Below are 18,627 nucleotides of genomic sequence, written 5' to 3'. Positions count from 1 at the left end.
TGCAATAAGTTTGAGATATTCAGTCAACAGATATATACATTTGCAGTGGAGTCAAAGCCCTTCAAAAAGTAATTCCTTCTCCTCTCATGCTAGTTTCCATCATATCTTTGAAAGTCGGAACATATTAGGCTTCTCATGATTCAGTTTTTAATCACTGCATGAAAAGAAACATTGAAGGAAGTTGCAACGGCGCTGACTGGATAGACTTGTGTGTTGTGTTGCTTGGCAACATTAGTTTATGATGTTTATGATTAGCTGAGTCTTTTTCTTTTTACTTAGATTCTTGGGGGTAATTTTCTGCAGCTATTTTTTTTAAGACTAGGGCTTAAGGTTTTGCCATAAACTGCTCACAAATTTATCTTTTCTTTGGATTACAGTACTGCATACTTTCATACTTTGCCTTTTCTTTTTTTTTATATATGATGAATTGTTTCCACTGACCTTTTTATCTGGAACAGTTGTTCGCATTAACCTTTTGTACAGGTACACATCATGTTTCTTCACTAGTGATCTTAAAAATAAATTTCTGCCACCCACAGCAAAAGAAAAGAAAGAAACTGGATTGTTATTACTGCAAAGGCATCATCACACACACACACGCACGCCCTAACGCACACACACATAAGACTCATCAACTCATGCAGAGGTGTAAATATCACTTGCTGAATTGTAATGTTAGCCAGTTCTTTATTTCATGTGTAATCTTCTGCAGTGAACCATGTCTTCAGTTTCCTCTCACTTTTGTCTGTCTGTGTCTGACTACCATATTTTTCTCTAGTCTTTTCTCTAGTGGCCACCCACTTCTTCTCTTCTTATCTTTTTATCATTTTTCCCCACTTGTCACTTTGTCTTTTTTAACAACTCCTTCTTTTCTGAATTCTCAGTGCAATGTCCAGCCCACGAAGTGCGTTTTGACTCAACGGGGGTCATCTTAAGTCCCGGCTACCCAGAAAACTACCCCAACCTTCAAATGTGTTCGTGGCTGATTAATGTAGAGAAAGGCTACAATGTCACTCTACATTTTGAACTTTTTCAGACAGAAAAAGAGTTTGACATCTTGGAAATATTTGATGGTAAGAAAGTTCAAGATCATGAGAAAATAGCTTTAAAACAAACCTCAGATAAAGAAATGTTCTTGTTTTTTAAAAATTGTTCTTTGCAAAAACTCTTTTCAGGCCCCAATATCTACAGTCAAAGTCTGTCAACGCTGAGTGGTGACATAGAAACACCATTCAGTCTGACTACAACAGGCAACCAGCTCCTGTTACGCTGGTCCTCTGACCATGGGACTAACCGTCGTGGCTTCCACATCAGATATGTGGGTGAGTATCAAAGTATGTATCCAGTTTATAATCATTTTCTCTTTATATTAAAACTAATTTTGATTCAATTTTAACTCTTGTGAGGTGATAAAACTCATGGGCTTTAATTTATTAAGTTAAATAATATTATATTATCTATCTATTAATACACTGTATATTCATAGACATATTCAGCTCATTGCTGAGGCAGCAAAATACATCAACAGCATAGGCCATAAATAGAACTAATGTACTGTTACATGTGCTAGAATATTGTAATTTTTTAAGACCCACTCCAAAGAAAATCACGTTTTTGGTGTTTTTAACATGATGAAACACATATATAAAGATATTTAAGCTTAAAATTACATTTCTGTTTATTTATTTATTCAAATTGTTATAAATCAAAAGAAGACAAAAAAAATGCAGTTGGAAACAGCTTGCAGTGGGTGCTGCAATTGCAGGGGCATAAGCTCCCTGTTCCATTCCACTGTGTTGCATCCACTCGTAAAAAACAAGATCCATCTAAGTATTCATTTTCCTCGTCTGAGCTGCTATCTGGCTCAAAACTGCTATATGGCTGGTTAGCTCTGATATTGCTCGCCATTTTTGTTGCACCAATAATGTTAGGTTGGGGTTGTAAGGGGCTGTAAGCTAGCGGGAGAGAGTTTAAAGAGAAGGAATTCAGGAAGCAGAGACAGGCTTTCTCTGTGCCGCCCAGAACTCAGAGGCCAATTTCTGATTAACTCGTGCCACTCTGAAGAAACTTTCTCCTAGAAAACGAAAGTTTTGTTTTTGTTTTTCTTCCAGTTATGGCTAAAAACTGCATTTTCAAAATCAAAAGACCACTGGAAACACTTTTACAATAGAACAAAAGAGGATCAGAGTGGGACTTTAATAGTTTTTAATAGTAAAATAAAAATTGCTTTTTTCAAATCTTTCTGTGATACATATGGAAGTGTCATCCCTACATGACTACAAAAGAATCTGCTTATATATAGTTTAAGTGGAAAGAACCCTTCCAATTGCATTTTGCAACTGTGTTTTAAACTAATAATGTCCTCCAATGAACCTCTATACTAAAACTTTTAAAGTATTTCCTCAATTTCTCAGCCACAAGTGCCATGCACTTTATGGATGCAAAATGTCCCATGATTTTTATCACAATGTACTGTGATTGCAAGTGGATTTTAATATAAAACTTTAAATGTGTCTTTGTTTAAAGAAATGGAACCCAGTGGGAGATGTTTTACTGTGCAAAAAGCATGAGATGAGCAGAATGTCACTTGTAGGTTTGCATGCTATTTTGCACCCCTTAGTTTCAGTAGGTCTAAATTCTTAATTGGCTCTTTAATAAAGCAAGCAGTGCTAAGCATGAAGAGCGCAGGCCTCTTCCATTAGAAATGCATCAATTATGATTCAAAAGAAGCAAAGAAGACATGATTTTTTAATGTTGTCTCCATTATATTTAATACACTAGTGATTCTGTGAAAGTTAGTCAGTACGATTAATTTTGTAAAGAGGATCCCTTTATGACTTGTTTGACTTTAACAGAAATTGAGTTATACTCCATGTTTTCATCTTAAATCCATGCCATCTCCGAGTCAGGCTGATTTGTGGGAATGCTTGACAGCCATTGGAATGCACACAGCCCTCTCTGGATTTTCTGTCCCACTGGCCATCCCAGAGTCATATTCCTTAAAATAAAATGTGTCTTTTTTTTAGTTTCAAGGGCTGTAAAATGAGGGAAAGCAAATAACTGTGGGATGAACCAGTAATGCATGTGTTAAAGCAAACTGACTATGTGAATGCCCACAAGACAGAAAGGAGCGGTAACAGTGAGATCCTGGGAACATACTTTGCTTTGTGGCACTTGAGTGCTAAGTAGATGGAACATTCCTCAGGCATCTTCTCTAATTAACTGTTTGTATTTAAAATTTAACTTTACTGTAATGAAAAATGTCCACCAAAATGTTTCTCTAGAGCTGCTTTGTTGGTGCCTTGTTTTTTTGCCTACATGACATGTCTTTTTTCTTTCCTTCCATCTACTTTTTGACCCTCTTTCCTTGGCTTCATTCTCATTATTTATCTTATCCGGCTCTCTTCTTTTCTGTCCACCTCTGTACCATATTTTTCCCCCTGTGTCTAATGTAGTGATGTACTGCAGTACCCCCGACTCCCCACAACACGGCTTTGTAGTGAGCCAGACTGGGGGTCATCTTAACAGCGTGGTACGTTGGGCATGCGACAGGGGGTACAAGATTATTGGGAAGGCCACAGCTGTGTGCAAAAAGACCACCTATGGCTACTACACCTGGGATGCGCCAGTTCCTGCATGTCAAGGTATGCTCATTGGCTCACTGGTTCTAACTTTTGCTTGTTTTTCCCTTAGTTCTTCTGGTCACTGCTTCTGTGCCCTTCTACCCCCTGGAAAACAAACAGGCACATAAAGCATCCAAGCATCTCAACCCTCGGCCCTGTTCCTGGGTTGTTAGCTTCTGAACTGAATCCAACATGACTGATAGCCAGTTTCCTGTCAGGCAGACGTGAAACAAAAATCAATCCTTTCTCCGTTTCTTAATTTCCACTTCTTCACTTTTTACTTTGGCTAACTTGTCATTAGCATGCCGTGTCGACTGCTGTTCCATCTCTCTTAACTGATTGAGTTGTTTGACACACCCATGTTAAATGTGTGAAGAAGACACAGAAGACTGCATCCATTTACACACACACTCAGTGGAAACAATAACATATAGTGTGCTTTCTGTTGGGGTTTATTGTTGAGTTAAACAAATGTAAACAGAAATGTTATTAATGATACCTCATCTAGGATTGATTCCATCAGGTTTATAATTGGTTACAGCGTTTCCAAAGCACTAAAACCCAAAGCGACCCTAGAATATATCTGCTATCAATTAGAAGTAGGGCTGTAACAATTCATTGACAAATTGATTTCTATTCCTACGATCCAATCAGGTCGATATGTCTGAGGTAAGTTTTTAATAAAATCGACCTAAGCCATTGTAAAATCGTTTCAAAATTAAATAAATGTTTTTTAACAATACTGGAAAATACCATTTGGATTAAGGTACAGTGGGATTGTTTTTTACTGTAGTGTGAAAACAATCAAGTGCATCACAGTGGACAACACGCATATGATGGCAACAAAGAATGATCAAATCATCATTGCAGTCCAATGTGTGGAATCACTTTGTGGAAACACTTTTCTGAAAGACATGTGACCATACAGGGTGGTAGAATGTTCTAATAATTTATTATATTTCTTTGGACGTACAACAGTGGGCTCAACTTTATGAAACTAAAATGTGAAAGGATTTGCAAATAATTCTTATTTACTTGTTTGTTTGTTTGTTTTTTGTACACATATTTAATTTACACTTAATTATCTTGTAAGAAATACAAGGAATCTGGAAAACTTCTCCTGCACTGTTCAGTCCCCAGGTATTTATCTCTGAGTCACACTGACTGAATTAGATTGAATTGGATCGTTGAAAATTGACCAATATTGACTATAAATCGTATTACTAACCACAGATAATTCTAGGAATTGAGTCATTGGTAAAATGAATCGTTACACCCCTAGTTAGGAGGCAGAAATTGAAATATCAATCTTAAAGTTTTACCATCCACATTTTCCAACATTTGTGCATTTTATTTCTGTTGAATCGTTAGTATGCAGCTTTTACAAACAGTAGTCAGATGACCTTTGGGTATGACCAAGGATCTAGAAATGATTCAATGCCAGCTTTTAAATTCCTGAATTTTAGGATTTCAAGTATTAATACATGATTTCTTCTTGAATTAAGTCTAACCATTAACATTAAACTACAAGATCTAATTGATTTAAATGCCAATACCTCAAAGACACGTCTTTAACACATTTATAATGTAACACAGGCATGGCCATGTGATTATTAAATAATAATAAGTAACAAAATTGATTCAGTCCTTAAAGGTACTTCAAATTAGGCAATATAACTTCAAATGTACAGCAAAATGAAATATTTATAAATAGACTAATTTATTTCCTAAAATATAAGACAAAATTAATAAAGCGCATGTTTTCTTTATAGGTGTTTCACTCTTAATGTGTGAATTCCTGAGGTTGTTAGGTTTTTGTTCTGTTCAAACACAGAGCTGCGCTTTGTAAGCCTGCATGTCTACTCTGGTCTTGTCTTTTTTTAAAGGAAATTGTTCAAGAAGTCTTGTGATTTGTTTTTGGAAGCTGTACCATGTGTTCTTTCAGGGGGAAGAAACTTTTGTCTGGCTGGCCTCCCAAACAAGCTGCACTTGTGACTTTTTTCTTTTTTTTCCCCAGTTGGCCTGAAATGAACTTTTAACATGCTAAATGCCCAACAACATAAGAAGAAAAGGCTGCTTTTCTTGCACGTATTGTCAAAGTTTTGACCCAAGACTGAACTTACTTGGATGTTCATTTTTGCTAGGATTTCCAGCTGGGTTGAAATATTTCACCTGCTGAATTTTCTTTTTGAGGGTGGGATGATGGACTCCAAAATGGATTGGAAATAGGTATTGAAGCATTACTTCTCAAGAGGCATACAGGAAAAAGCTAAAGGTGTTTCGGAAGTTGTGCTTTCAACAGGACTCAAAAGAACACTAGTTTTCAAAAAGTTGCCATGTGGCTTCATAAACATTGGCGCTTATTCTTAGTTAATGCGACTTAGCTGTTAAATAAACTGCATTGTAATACCATGCAGTATTACTTCTGGGCCGCATCAAATGCAGCAGCTAATGCTGAATATGACCACACACATTGACTAGAATTACTGCTATTATCAACTCAAAATAATGTTCAAATCTGCTCAGATGTACAGTATCAATTGGTCACAATATATGAAAAATTGATGATTCTGAATTTTTCAAGTAATTTCATTAACTTAAATATTTAAATTTGCCATTTCAGAAGGGAGGAACAATTTAACACTGGAGCACTTTACATGTTCAGATGTCAAAAATAATGTTTGCTGCCAAAACTCAATTTTCAAAAGGTTTAAATAGTATTTTATTGTGTGTACTGAAAAATTGAACTGGCCAGTGAACTACTAAAAGGCTATGAACTATGTTTTTCATCATAAATATGCATCTGCAAAGGGAGTGTGTGAATCCCTACTAGGCCTGCACTTACCAGGCATTTATCTTTTCTGAGTCTTCTGTTTAGCATAAAGACATCTGCCAACAATGGTTCTCTTCCTGTCTGTAGCTGTGTCATGCGGTGTACCCAGTGCGCCAGTGAACGGAGGTGTGCTTGCTGCTGATTACTCCGTTGGCACGCGAGTGACCTACTTCTGTAACAGTGGCTACCGGCTCTCCTCCAAAGAACTGACAACCACTGTCTGCCAGCCAGACGGCACCTGGAGCAATCACAACAAGATACCCCGATGCATTGGTGGGTAAAGGATGTTGCAGAACAACAGGACGATGACAAACATTAGAAATCATTTGATTAGAATGTGAGAAATTGATATATTTTGTTTTCACACACAGGAAACTTAAAGTTTTTCAATATTTCATATGGGTCAGAATCTCCATAACCTCTCATCTACTTCCAGTGACTGCCTTGTACAGTGGTTTTGAAAATTGAAGAGTTGAATGTACAAATGAGAGTTTAAAAGTCCTCCGGAGAGCTTGTAGAATATTAAAGTTTTAGCTAAACTGTCTTGTCATAAAATGTAGACTTCAGTCCCAGAAGAACAGGCTTGCATAATTATTTAAAAATAACACTTGTCATTAAAATGAGAGTTGAAAAAGGAGAATAAGAGCTTAGAAAATAGGGAAATGTTGCATTTTAGTGAAAAAATGTTTAAAGTGACAGAAATATATTTTTTTAAGGCTGTTGTTTGTTCATGGCTTTGTATGTCTCTCAGTGAAAAGAGGAACAATTAGCGTGGTAGTTGAGTTGGTTTTTAAAGTCCCCCCTATGACAATTAAAAAAACAAACAAACAAAAAACCTTCCCAGTGGTGTTTTAAGCATGATTATGATTTTTTTTAAACTAAAGTCCCACAACCTAAATGTCTTTAAAAAAAAAAAAATTTCTCGCATGAGTGAACAGCTTGACACAAGGGTGGGGCACAAACAACCCAGACTGACAGTCTCAGAAACAACACATGTTGTGAAATTAACTTGCACAGCAAAAAAAATGGAATGCCAGAAAGAAAGTGACTTGTAATCTTCCAAATATTTTTGCGGCCAGTGCTGAACTTTTTTCTTGGCCGCTTGGACCCAGAGGAAGGGTTACCTTCAGGTTTAGGGGTCAAGTTGCGCTGACACTGAACGTGATTCGCGCAGTAGAGTCGGCTTGTTTCAATGGTAACCCTTGATCTATCCTTTGCACTTTAACATTGGGAGTTGGGTCATCTAGACCCACTAGACAGTGCACTGAACCTTTTTTCTTCAATGATACATGAACCTCAATGGTGTCCATGGATTACATGAAATCTTTCCACCTGTAACCACCTTTTTCATGGTAGGGAGAACATGTCAATGCAAGGGTGGGGTCATCTAAGATAGCACAAGGGTTAAGTCAACGGTACAGACCTGATCTGAGGTCCAACGGTGTGGTTTATGCAAAGGGTGAGGCACAAAGGTCTGGCAGTAGCGCGATTTCAGCAGCGTGGCGCAATTTGGTACACCTCTGAACCAAATTCCCCAAAAGTACCTGTCCCGCCTACTGTTAAGTGAAGGCGGTTACACCCTTGACAGTCTATCGTAGGGCTCATGGAGCTGGAGCTATCACAATCACTATAACGGCTCCCGGGAGGCGAGCTGGTGGCCAGATGGAGACCCACTGCAGGATGGGTCATGAACTTTAGGATTTTTTTTCTTATTTTCATCATGGCAAAAATAAGAAAGGTCCCTGATTTTATTTTTTTTCTTTTGAAAAGAATAATAATTCTGATTTTCTTTTGTTTTTATTTTCACCCTGATTAATGCGGGACAGCAAGCCTTAAACTCGGTCAGAGAGAGAACACAAATGCAAAGAAAAAATTTGGGACATTAACTTTGAGTTCATTTTGAATCTGTGCACTTAAAATACGTGCGGGCAATGTAGCAATGTGCCATCTTGTCTTCTCTCACACCTGAGCTTGTACACACTGAACGTGGCAGATCAGGGAGCTTGTGCAATTCACATGTCCTCCGGGCCCTTGTAACTTCACAACAGCTCATTATTTCAAACAGAACCTCTCTGCAACAGTTTGATTGACAGCATTTTAAAAGGAGAAATACTCTGAAAGGTAAAACTGAAATGATTTTTTATTACATTTGTTTTCTTTTGTTAGAAAAGGGTCACAAGTACATGTCAAAAAACATGATTTTCATCGGAGGGGGACTTTAAAGCATATTTTAACAATATTTGTTGTTTGTTTGTTAATACCACAGTGATGATGTGCCCAAGTCTTAGCTCCTTCTCTTTGGACCATGGAAGATGGCGGATTGTCAATGGTTCCCACTATGAGTTTGGAACAAAAATCGTTTTCACCTGCAACCCTGGCTATTTTCGTGTTGGCCCCGCCCACATCCAGTGCCTGGCTAATGGAATGTGGAGCTGGAGAAACGAGAGACCTCGGTGTAGAAGTGAGTGAAACTGAGTGATTCATCCCAACTTTACATTGTCTTGAAAATCACTTAATGTAAACACCCACTAAGCCCACGTTGAAGGAAGAAAATTGAATGTGGAATCTTCTGGAAATGAGCTCCCATCTCGTAACTCTGGTAGTTATTTTTACTGTCATAAACAATAGAGCATGAATGGAGACACTCATGAAACAGAAATTTGTGTTTTATTGTAGTCGCAAAATAGAAGGTATTTCATCAAGCCATATTGAAACATTTGTGCAACTGCTTCACCTCAAGTGCACTGCATTAGCATGAACAAGACTTGATGAACAAATACCATATTCAGAAGCTCACTTAATCTGTCGCTCACTGATTCACTTTTGTGCTCTTCACCTATTCCCCCTGCAAGCCTAGGTTAGATATTATTTATTGTGGGGATCGCACATAAAAGCTTTTTCCTGGCTGCCATGGGAACTGCACATTGACAAGAGAAACAGATGAATAGACTCTGTAATGGCACAGAGATGCCAGCTAGTACAATGAAAGATGTTGGGACAAAGGAAAACACTATCATTATCCTTACCAAGAAATGATACAGGTCACCTTTTACCACATTAGGAGGGGTAAGATCGGTTAAAATGACCCCATTGACTCTGAGGGGGTGAGCCAACTTGCATCTTGTCTCTTTTTTTCCCCCTTTTTCTTTCATCCTCTCTGTTGCCTTGTTATGCCTTTTCTCTAGTTTTTTACTTTATTCTTCCTCATATTGCAGTAATTTCTTGTGGAGATCTTCCTATTCCTCCAAATGGGAAGAAAATTGGAAGTCAAACTACCTTCGGAGCAACAGCCATTTTCAGCTGTAACTCAGGTTACGTTCTTAACGGATCTACTGTTAGAGAGTGTCTTCTGTCTGGCCTCTGGAGAGGAGAGGAGACTCTGTGCCTCGGTAAGCACAGTCTAAATGTTCTTTATGAGCTGTGTTGGTCTGGCCAATATCCCCAAATTAAAAGCAGATGGGTAAACCAGTAGGTGGCTATAATTGCCTCTGCTGCCAAGTGAGTATAGTCAATTACTATACTCATTCTTTCAAATTACTAAAATATTGGGAGAGATTTAGTTTTCTTTGTATTTCACTTCACTTTAGGACATAATAAACTCACAATAGACTACCGACTATTTCAAATCTATCCCTGGAAAAAAAACGTTTTTTTTTTTGTTTTTTTTTACTAGAGGTTGGCAATTATGTAGATAATATTGACTGTAAAATATAAATATGCCTTTAACTTACCAGCCCAGGAGTCACATCTCCCACATTGCTGAAGCCCTGCCATGTTATGTCAACAAACATATTTGCATGAGCACAGAGGGAAAAAAAAATCACAAAAATGTGTTATCACAGTAAAGCTTGACACAGTTCTCTATAGCCACCAAGTTCAATCAAATATTAGAGCTACATTTAAACCCACACAGATGTGAGGTTTCTCTGGCAGACCAAGTCTGTTTATTAACTTGGTGGCACCAGGGCTCCAAGCTCAACTCAGATTTGCTCATTTCATCGAAAGACAGCCACCTTTCACTCACTTACTTCCATTAGACTGACAGGGTTAACATGGCCAGGGACCTGCTGTTGCTGGCGTTTTCAGCGAAATCTCCACTCAATCTGGCTGCTCTCAACTGGAGTGCGATAATAAAATGCTCGGCTGAGTTTGTGGGTGCAGAAGTGAATTAGGGAAATCAGATTCTGAGTCAGTAGCAATTTCCCAGGTTTTAAGTGGAAATCTCAGTAAGATCTGTCCTCTCTCTGAAGGATTTATAACAAGTGAAAGTAACATGATTATGTGGATGAATGTAAGGCACAGATCTTAATGAGTTTCACATCTGTTTCGCACTCTGTAGCAGTTTAGAAAAAACAACTTTGAGCATAGGTGCCTGCATGGATTTGAAACAAATAATGTCCTTAAAACATCATAGCTGAAATTATTTGACTGATTTGTTGAGATGTCAGACATAAAAATGTTGTTTGCATAGCATCTCATTGCTTGTTTGAAGATACTACATAGTAGTTTTTTATTTTTTGTTTTTGTTACTACATTGTGATTTTCAAAGACCAATTTTTCTCATGATCAAGAAATTAAGCTTAAAATTATATTTCTGAGTATTGATTTATTCAAATTATGAAGAATCAGAAGCAGATGAAAAAATGCAGTTGGAAAAAGGCTTGTAGCAATGATTTAGGTGCAGCAATCCACAGGCCACAAGCTCCCTGCTCCGCTCCCTTCTGATGCATCCTCTTGCAGACAAATAGATCCATCTACGACGTCTTTGTTTTCCTGGTCCGAGCTGGAATCTGGCTCAAAACTGTACGGCTGGATAGCTCCAATATTGCTCAACCATTTTTGTTGCACCGGCAATGAGGAGCTGTATGCTAGTGGGACAACGTTTAAACAGATGGGCGATGGGAAGATGGGGCAGGCTTGCGGTAGATGCGGTACTGCTAATTTTTGTTCATTAATATATTCTTTGTCTCTCCACAGCCGGGCACTGTGGTGTTCCTGAACAAATATTGAATGGACAGGTTATTGGGGAAAACTTTGGCTACAGAGACACTGTGGTTTACCAGTGTAATCCTGGGTTCAGACTTATTGGCTCGTCTGTTAGGATCTGTCAGCAGGACCACAGCTGGTCGGGGCACCTCCCAGTTTGTATCCGTAAGTATTTTTATGCCACTTTTCAGACACTCTGATGAGCTGCAAATGGGGTCAGGGAGTCCCTGTGTGTTAGTGTTTGATGAAAGGGAAAAGGCTGGGGGAATGTGACGAAGTGACTTTACATATGCTGTAAAAAAGTAAAAGAGACTTCTCTGTGCAACACAAGACGCTCTCGGCTTCTCCGGGGCTCTCTCGGTTCCCTCAACTGCTGCCCAAGAAAAGAAACAAAAAGAAATAAATACATAAATACAAACTTTATTCTCTAATAAACATCCTCCAAAAATAAAAAGGATATTTTTTCTCAATACAAGTATGAGTTACAAAATAAACAAAAACCAAGTAAATTCTTTCTTAAAAGTTTTCAATTTTAAATGTGTACAATTGTATTCATGTGAAATGGTAAGTAAAAAGAGAGAAAAAAAAAACTATTCAAATGCAAATGATTAATTTAATAAATTATATTAAATAGGATATTTCTACATAGGCTCCATGAGAAAATTAGGAGTTGATACAAAAGCTGATAATGTGACTCTTAATTTCTCATTTTTAAACACAAGGTAGCTTCTCCCAGCAGGATCGTGGCTTGTAGACTTATTCCTCCACTAGCCTTTGGGGTTAATTGTATTTTAATGACTTTCACTGCCACTTTTTTTTAAAAACTTTTTTCTGTTATTACTTTGGTTTAAATCCGTGACATTTAAGTAATTTAGAAAACACCTCAGTGTCAAACACCATAGTGTCATTTATTTATATGTTTATTTATTTATACACTCTTATTTGCCTCTAACCTTTCTTTCCTTTTTTTCTGTACTTGATCCTTCCATCCATTGTACACTGGCATATTGTGGGTTATCTCAGCTGTCACATGCGGCCATCCTGGTAGCCCCATCTACGGCCGCACCATAGGGGAAGGCTTCAACTTCAACGATGTTGTGCGTTTCTCCTGCAACAAAGGTTACACCCTTGAAGGACCTTCTACAGCACAGTGCCAGGCCAACCGCCAGTGGAGCCAGCAGCCCCCCTCATGCAGAGGTAAGATCCCTTCATAGAGCACCTGCAGAATCTATAAATAACCTTAGGTGTCACAGAGATGAAGGAACACATGACAGCTGAATTCACTGGCATCTAGATGAATTGTTTCTTGGATCACATACTTCTTTTCGTCCAATCAAAACCAAGAAAAAGTCAAGAGAAAATATTCCCTTTTTAACATTTTAAGGAATAACCTATGCTGGATCTTTGCCAAATTTCTGAACAGTACTGTAGTTAAAGATGCTTTACTATATTATGTATTTATTTATTGCACGACAGACTTCCTTTTTATGTGTTCCATGCTGCTTCCTGTGAATTACTCACAAAAGGAGCAGGTATTTGCCAGCAAGCAGGAATTGGATCCAGCAGAAGAGCTGGAAGAGAATGACAAAGCCTTTGCAGGTGCTGTGGGATTATTCTCTTATCTGAAGCTGGAACGGTCACAAAAATTTAGCATTAGGCAAATGTGATCGCTGATCAGTGAAATAATCTGTAAAAGGCTTGAATGTGTACATGCAGTGTGTTGATATATGACCATGCAAGATTTACAGTGTTTTAGTGCTGTTAAACTGGAAAATTCTACAAGAAAAAAAAAGAATTATTATGTCTAAATTTGTGCATTTTTCTGAAAAAAATAAAACAAAAGAAAAAGAGGTGACGCTCATACGTTTATTGATTTGCATGAGCAAAGTCTTCAGCAGCACTTGGAGCCATGGCCTCATACCAACAGAAATCCAATAATGAGCTGAAAGCTGAATGCCTGTAAAGCAGATCGTAAATGGGAAAATATTTCTTCAATTCAGTTGTCAACTTTTGCTAAAGTGCGTCATTAAAATGTGTTTTACCAAAAGCGGTAGAAGCACAGGATCGTAGACATTCTGCCAGGTAATAGCTGCTTTTTTCGGATGCTGCCAGTTGTAGATTGCACAGGTTATGCTCATTAGTGGCCTGTTTAAATTTGGCAATAACGCAGCTGTTGTTCATTTTATTGTGTGTGTCAATTGTAAATCTATTGTAAAACATTGACACTCAGAGGAGAAGTGGGCCCACTTCTTTATTTCTATGCTTATTTTTTTACAGTTAGCTTTAATTTATGCATGGCAGTGCACATGGCAAATCCTCCATGGTGCTATCTTATAAAAAATTAGGTCAGAGAAACACATACGAAAATTAAATGATATTAAACCAAATTTTTTTTTTTTCCTTTGATTTTTTTGGCTGGAGATACACTAAACCAGAGGTAGGATGAACCAGACTTTATTCATTTCAAAATATCCTGCCTTTTTGTGACACATACATATATGAATTAAAAGATAACATTTTCTTTTCTGTGAATAGTGGCAGAGAGGCAGACCTGTAAATATCGCAGGAGCGAGATCATATGAAAATGTCATGGCTCTGTTTGTCAAATGTGCCTGTCTGTTCCCACTAATATTCTCTCACATTAAGCCAAGCCTTGTCATGCACCTGCAGTGTTGATCTAATTTGATGTCACTGAGGACTCCATTCCTTCCCCTCCCTCATCTGTTCTCAGCTGACAGTGCCACCTTGTCAGTGAGATTTTCAAGACTTGCGCTGTATTTAAAATGATTGCGTGCGGTGACAAACGTAACCGTAGACGCACCTCTGGCTTTAAGGAAAAGGCACCGGATGCTATTACTGTTGACAGTGTTTAATTCAGCATGTGTTCACTTTTCAACTTTCTGTTGAATATAATGAAGACTGTTTAGGTCATGTCAACACTTCTATTATTACCTCACATGCCTGCACGCTGACAGACAACATTTATGTAAATAAAATTTCAAGCAAAGAGCGTTCAAAGAAAGCATTGCCAGTGAAGTGACTGTTGAGTGAATAGCTGCTAAACATGTTTTCTTACTCAGTGTCTTGTTAAAGTGGAATAATTCCTGGCAGGTTACTGACAAATTACAGATAAGTCAATAAAACATAACCTTAATAAAAGCAAGTGTTACATAACTGCAGTTGACCTTATATTTTTAAATGCATTTAAAAATATGTCTATAGTTTAATACTATAATTCAGAGTCACTCAATGCAGTGTCTGATTTCCTGCAGTCTAATGGACAATGTGATGTTCTCTATAAGCTTCTTAAAATCAAAGCAACCTAATGGACGGAGATCATACATTTTAATAAGAGCGGTTTGCAAATGCTGCCAAGATGTGAATATTCACTTTGGCTGACATTGCCATCTTGTGCTGTACATAAATAGTTTACTTACATTATCGTCGCAAACTACAGTAAACTGACGTTCATGACAGGCTGCCAGGAACAGTTTTGCTAACATATTTAAAATATCACAGCACTCTTATAAAAAAAGGCAGATGGAAATCAGAACGTTCCCCAGCCGACTGAAGGTAACCGAGGCATTCTGATCATTGCTCACGTCTTTTTCTCCTTTTGTAGGATTTAATCCCATCACATTAGGTAGTAGCAGTGATTTTTCTGAACATATCTTAACTAAATTACAAAATACTATGCAGTGGTTGTTGTTGTTTTTATTATTGAACTGAAGAGTTAATGAGGAATTGACAAACTTTGATTTTACTTTCTGTAGTGGTCAACTGCACAGATCCGGGAATTCCAGCCAACTCTATACGGGAAAGTAAAATCGAACATGGAAACTTCACGTTTGGCAGCGTGGTCTTCTACGACTGTAACCCTGGGTTTTACCTGTTTGGCTCGTCGGTGCTTACCTGCCAGCCAGAGGGCCACTGGGACAAACCTCTTCCAGAGTGCATTGGTACAGTATTAATTGTTATTTTTAAGTGTTTGCACAAAATGCATATAATTTAACCATCCATCCATTTTCTTAAACCGTTTTACCCCTTTTGGGGTCACAGGGTCGTTGAAGCCTGTCCTGGCTCATGTTGGGTGAAGGCTGGGTCCACCCTAGACATATCGCCAGTCTGTAACAGGGCACAATTTCACCAAAAAAAAAAAAACACTTTGATTTAATATTTAAACCAATTTATACTACTGGTGCACTACTACTCATTTTCCATGCTCTTTCTAGGTGGTCTCCATTTTTTGCAATTTCTAAGACCATAAAAACAAACAAGATTTATGGTTTCATCTGCCCTAACACATTATGGATCATCATACTCTTTTTGTATGACATTTCCCACCTCTGCACACTATTCACAATCTCATTTAGTTTTAATACTGGACCAAACAGTTTAAAACTGTTTTGTTTTTTTATTTCGTAGAGGCTGGTTAGAAACCCTCTGGTGGTACTGGTGGTAAATCTTAATTTACCACCAGTACCATCCATCCCTTATATAAATTTACTCAACCCCTTTCAGGGTAATGGGGTTGCTGGAGCCTATCCCAGCCACTTTCAGGTGAGGGTGGGGTTACAGTTCACCAGTCCATGAGAGGGCAAACACAAGTGAAATTTCTGAAAATGTTGCCAAAACAGTTACCAGCATACTTTGTTATGTAAGCAGTTCAATTCCACTGGGCCGTCAAACTGTAATCCCTAGCACTTCTACAAGCAAACTTGATTGAAATGACTTGTCATATAGTTAGTACATAAAGAATTAGAAACAAGTGTTATTTTGTTTGTCTCCTTTAACCGTCATAAACTTGATAGAGTAAAAACAGTGAAGTCATGAGACTGGCAGCTTCCATACAATGTTAGAGTAGCTCCAGCTCTTTTTCATCCAGCCCATCTTAATTGGTATTTTACAGTTGCTGAAGTTATAGCTTCATTAATATCCCTCCACAACTTTGTAAAAATATTCTGTTGGTTCTTTTATGATACAAAATGTTGCCCAAATATTCCCCTCATTGTTTATTCTGTTAATTAAATAATCTTGTCAACAGTGTTGATGACCTAGTTCTGAAAAAAAAACAGCTTCATAATATGTCCCCACTTTCATTTTGTCTTAAAGTGCATTGTTTATTTTTTTAAATCAAATTATATTTAAAGGAATATTCAATGTTTTTTTTTTTTCCATATAAACTCAGTAATTAGGAATGTGAACCATGGGTACTTCATTTCAGGCTTATTCAATAAATAAAAAATGCTAGGATTATGTATTTTTTACTTATACCACCTTACTTAGTGGTTTAAAATTTACAAAGTTGTGGATTTTGCAATATGGAACTTTATAACTCCTTTTTAAACCATCTATTGAACAACTGAGAACTTAGTAGGTGTCCATTGTTCAGTAATTTCTCAAATATTTTGCCTATTAAGAAGTTAGGATATGCAGGTTGTTTCTTATATCTTAACTTTATCACTTTCTTTTCTTTTGTTTCACATAAAGTACTATTGAAGTGGAAACTTTAAGCAGCAGACACACATCTCTAAATACTACATTAAAAAATAAAATGGGTCATAATAAATTATAGCCTATGCTTAACACTTAATGAAATAATTATCATTTGTTAAAATATAAATCTTTCAAAGAGTTTGAAGGACAATATCTTTCTAATGCCTAGACATTCATAACCAGTGTGTATATCAGTTACCTATTTATAGGACATGATTATGACAAAAGTGCTGTCATTGTAAAATGAATTAAGTAATTACGATCCTGAATGTGTACTTTAAACATGAGAATCTCATTGACAAATGAGTAAAGCTTCTTAAGATTCAGCTGAATTCAATTAATAGTATTAGATTTAAGAAAGGTTTCTTTTTTTTATTCTATGGAAAAGGCTAACAAATGACAAAAATGAAAGATTACATGAATGCATTAGACATCAGGTGCAGCAGTAGCAGTGATTTGTATTTTATCAAGTGCATTAGAGCAAATACGTCCATCAATTCAATCACTGCATTGCTTTTTCTTTCTCCCTTTTTGCAGAACTGGACTGTGGCCACCCAGGTACACCACCCCATGCAGTGATAAGTGGAGAGAAGTTTACTTTTGGCTCCACTGTGCGCTTCTCCTGCCCTGGAGACCGTCAGCTCATTGGGGACTCATCACTCACTTGCCAACTGAATGGGCACTGGAGTGGTCCTCTGCCTCACTGCTCAGGTACACAGAGATTCACCCATTCCAACTTGTGCTTTTTTGAATATTCAAGACAGCTTTTTTGTGATTTTTCTAAACAGTATTTAATTCAATTCAATTCAATTTTATTTATGTAGCCCAACACAGTTGTCTCAACGGGCTACACTAATAGTACAAAACATAAAATCAGTTATAAAATACAATAGCTGTTTGCTAAACTAAAGTAAACAGACTAAGCTTAACTGAGTGTCCCTGCCCTTAGACCCTCCTTCTGGGTAGGAAAAATTCCTAAAGAAAAACAGATTCCAGGAAAAAAAAAGAAGACACCTCAGGGATGTCCACACAGAGGAAGGATCCTCTCCCAGGACGGACAGTCAATTTAACAAAAATGCACCTATCACTACTCACATTGCCGAAAGTAAAGTATAATCAAGGAATATGTAACTTTTTGCTGCGAAAGCCATGTAAATAAAGGTCACCATCCTAATATTATTAAGTGCATCAGGGGTTAGTGTCTTGAAAAAAAAAATTTGTAATAACTTTTTTGTTGTTTTAATTGCTGTCAGGGGTATTGTGGGGGAAAAAATACTAATATGTCTTTGCTTGTCAAAAGTTGGCGACCTCCCAGTATCTGTGTTTCAAATCAAATCAAACTTTATTTATATAGCACAACAACACATTTCTAATAACAGGATTGCCTTAAAATAGTAAAACCTAAGAGACCGTGTTAGCAGTGCTGCACGTTGAAGGATAGTAGACGAGAAAATTATAAAAAATGCCTGCGGCACACCAATATGGTGTAACACCTGAGTTCCCTGATATTAATAGTGTATTTAGTAAGCTTTCAGTACGCTAAGGTCATTTTGAAACTATTAACTGGGATGTGGTAGAGCTTTTAGATTATTTGAAATGACTGCTGTGTCCTAGAATGTTCAGTGTTTATTATGCCCAATTCCCCTCCTACAGCATTTTGATCATTTCTTTTAAAAAGTACTCCTGAAT

The 18,627-nt window shown here is 37.4% G+C and overlaps 1 protein-coding gene across 1 annotated transcript in view; it reads left to right on the top strand.

Annotated features, from left to right (window-relative positions):
• Positions 1–18,627, top strand: part of LOC101167820 (CUB and sushi domain-containing protein 3) — a gene marked incomplete in the record, with an annotated part of 253,195 nt that overhangs the window by 174,795 nt on the left and 59,773 nt on the right. Inside the window, 10 exon segments of the mRNA XM_023964007.1 lie at positions 885–1,073; positions 1,176–1,322; positions 3,456–3,644; positions 6,544–6,729; positions 8,723–8,917; positions 9,672–9,845; positions 11,434–11,607; positions 12,466–12,639; positions 15,216–15,401; positions 17,476–17,649. Coding sequence (XP_023819775.1) covers positions 885–1,073; positions 1,176–1,322; positions 3,456–3,644; positions 6,544–6,729; positions 8,723–8,917; positions 9,672–9,845; positions 11,434–11,607; positions 12,466–12,639; positions 15,216–15,401; positions 17,476–17,649 — 1,788 coding nt within the window.

This window comes from Oryzias latipes, chromosome 16, assembly GCF_002234675.1.
Source record: "Oryzias latipes chromosome 16, ASM223467v1".
Lineage (NCBI taxonomy): Eukaryota > Metazoa > Chordata > Actinopteri > Beloniformes > Adrianichthyidae > Oryzias > Oryzias latipes.
Note: the sequence above shows the minus strand (reverse complement) of the source record. Positions and strands in the feature narration are given on the sequence as shown.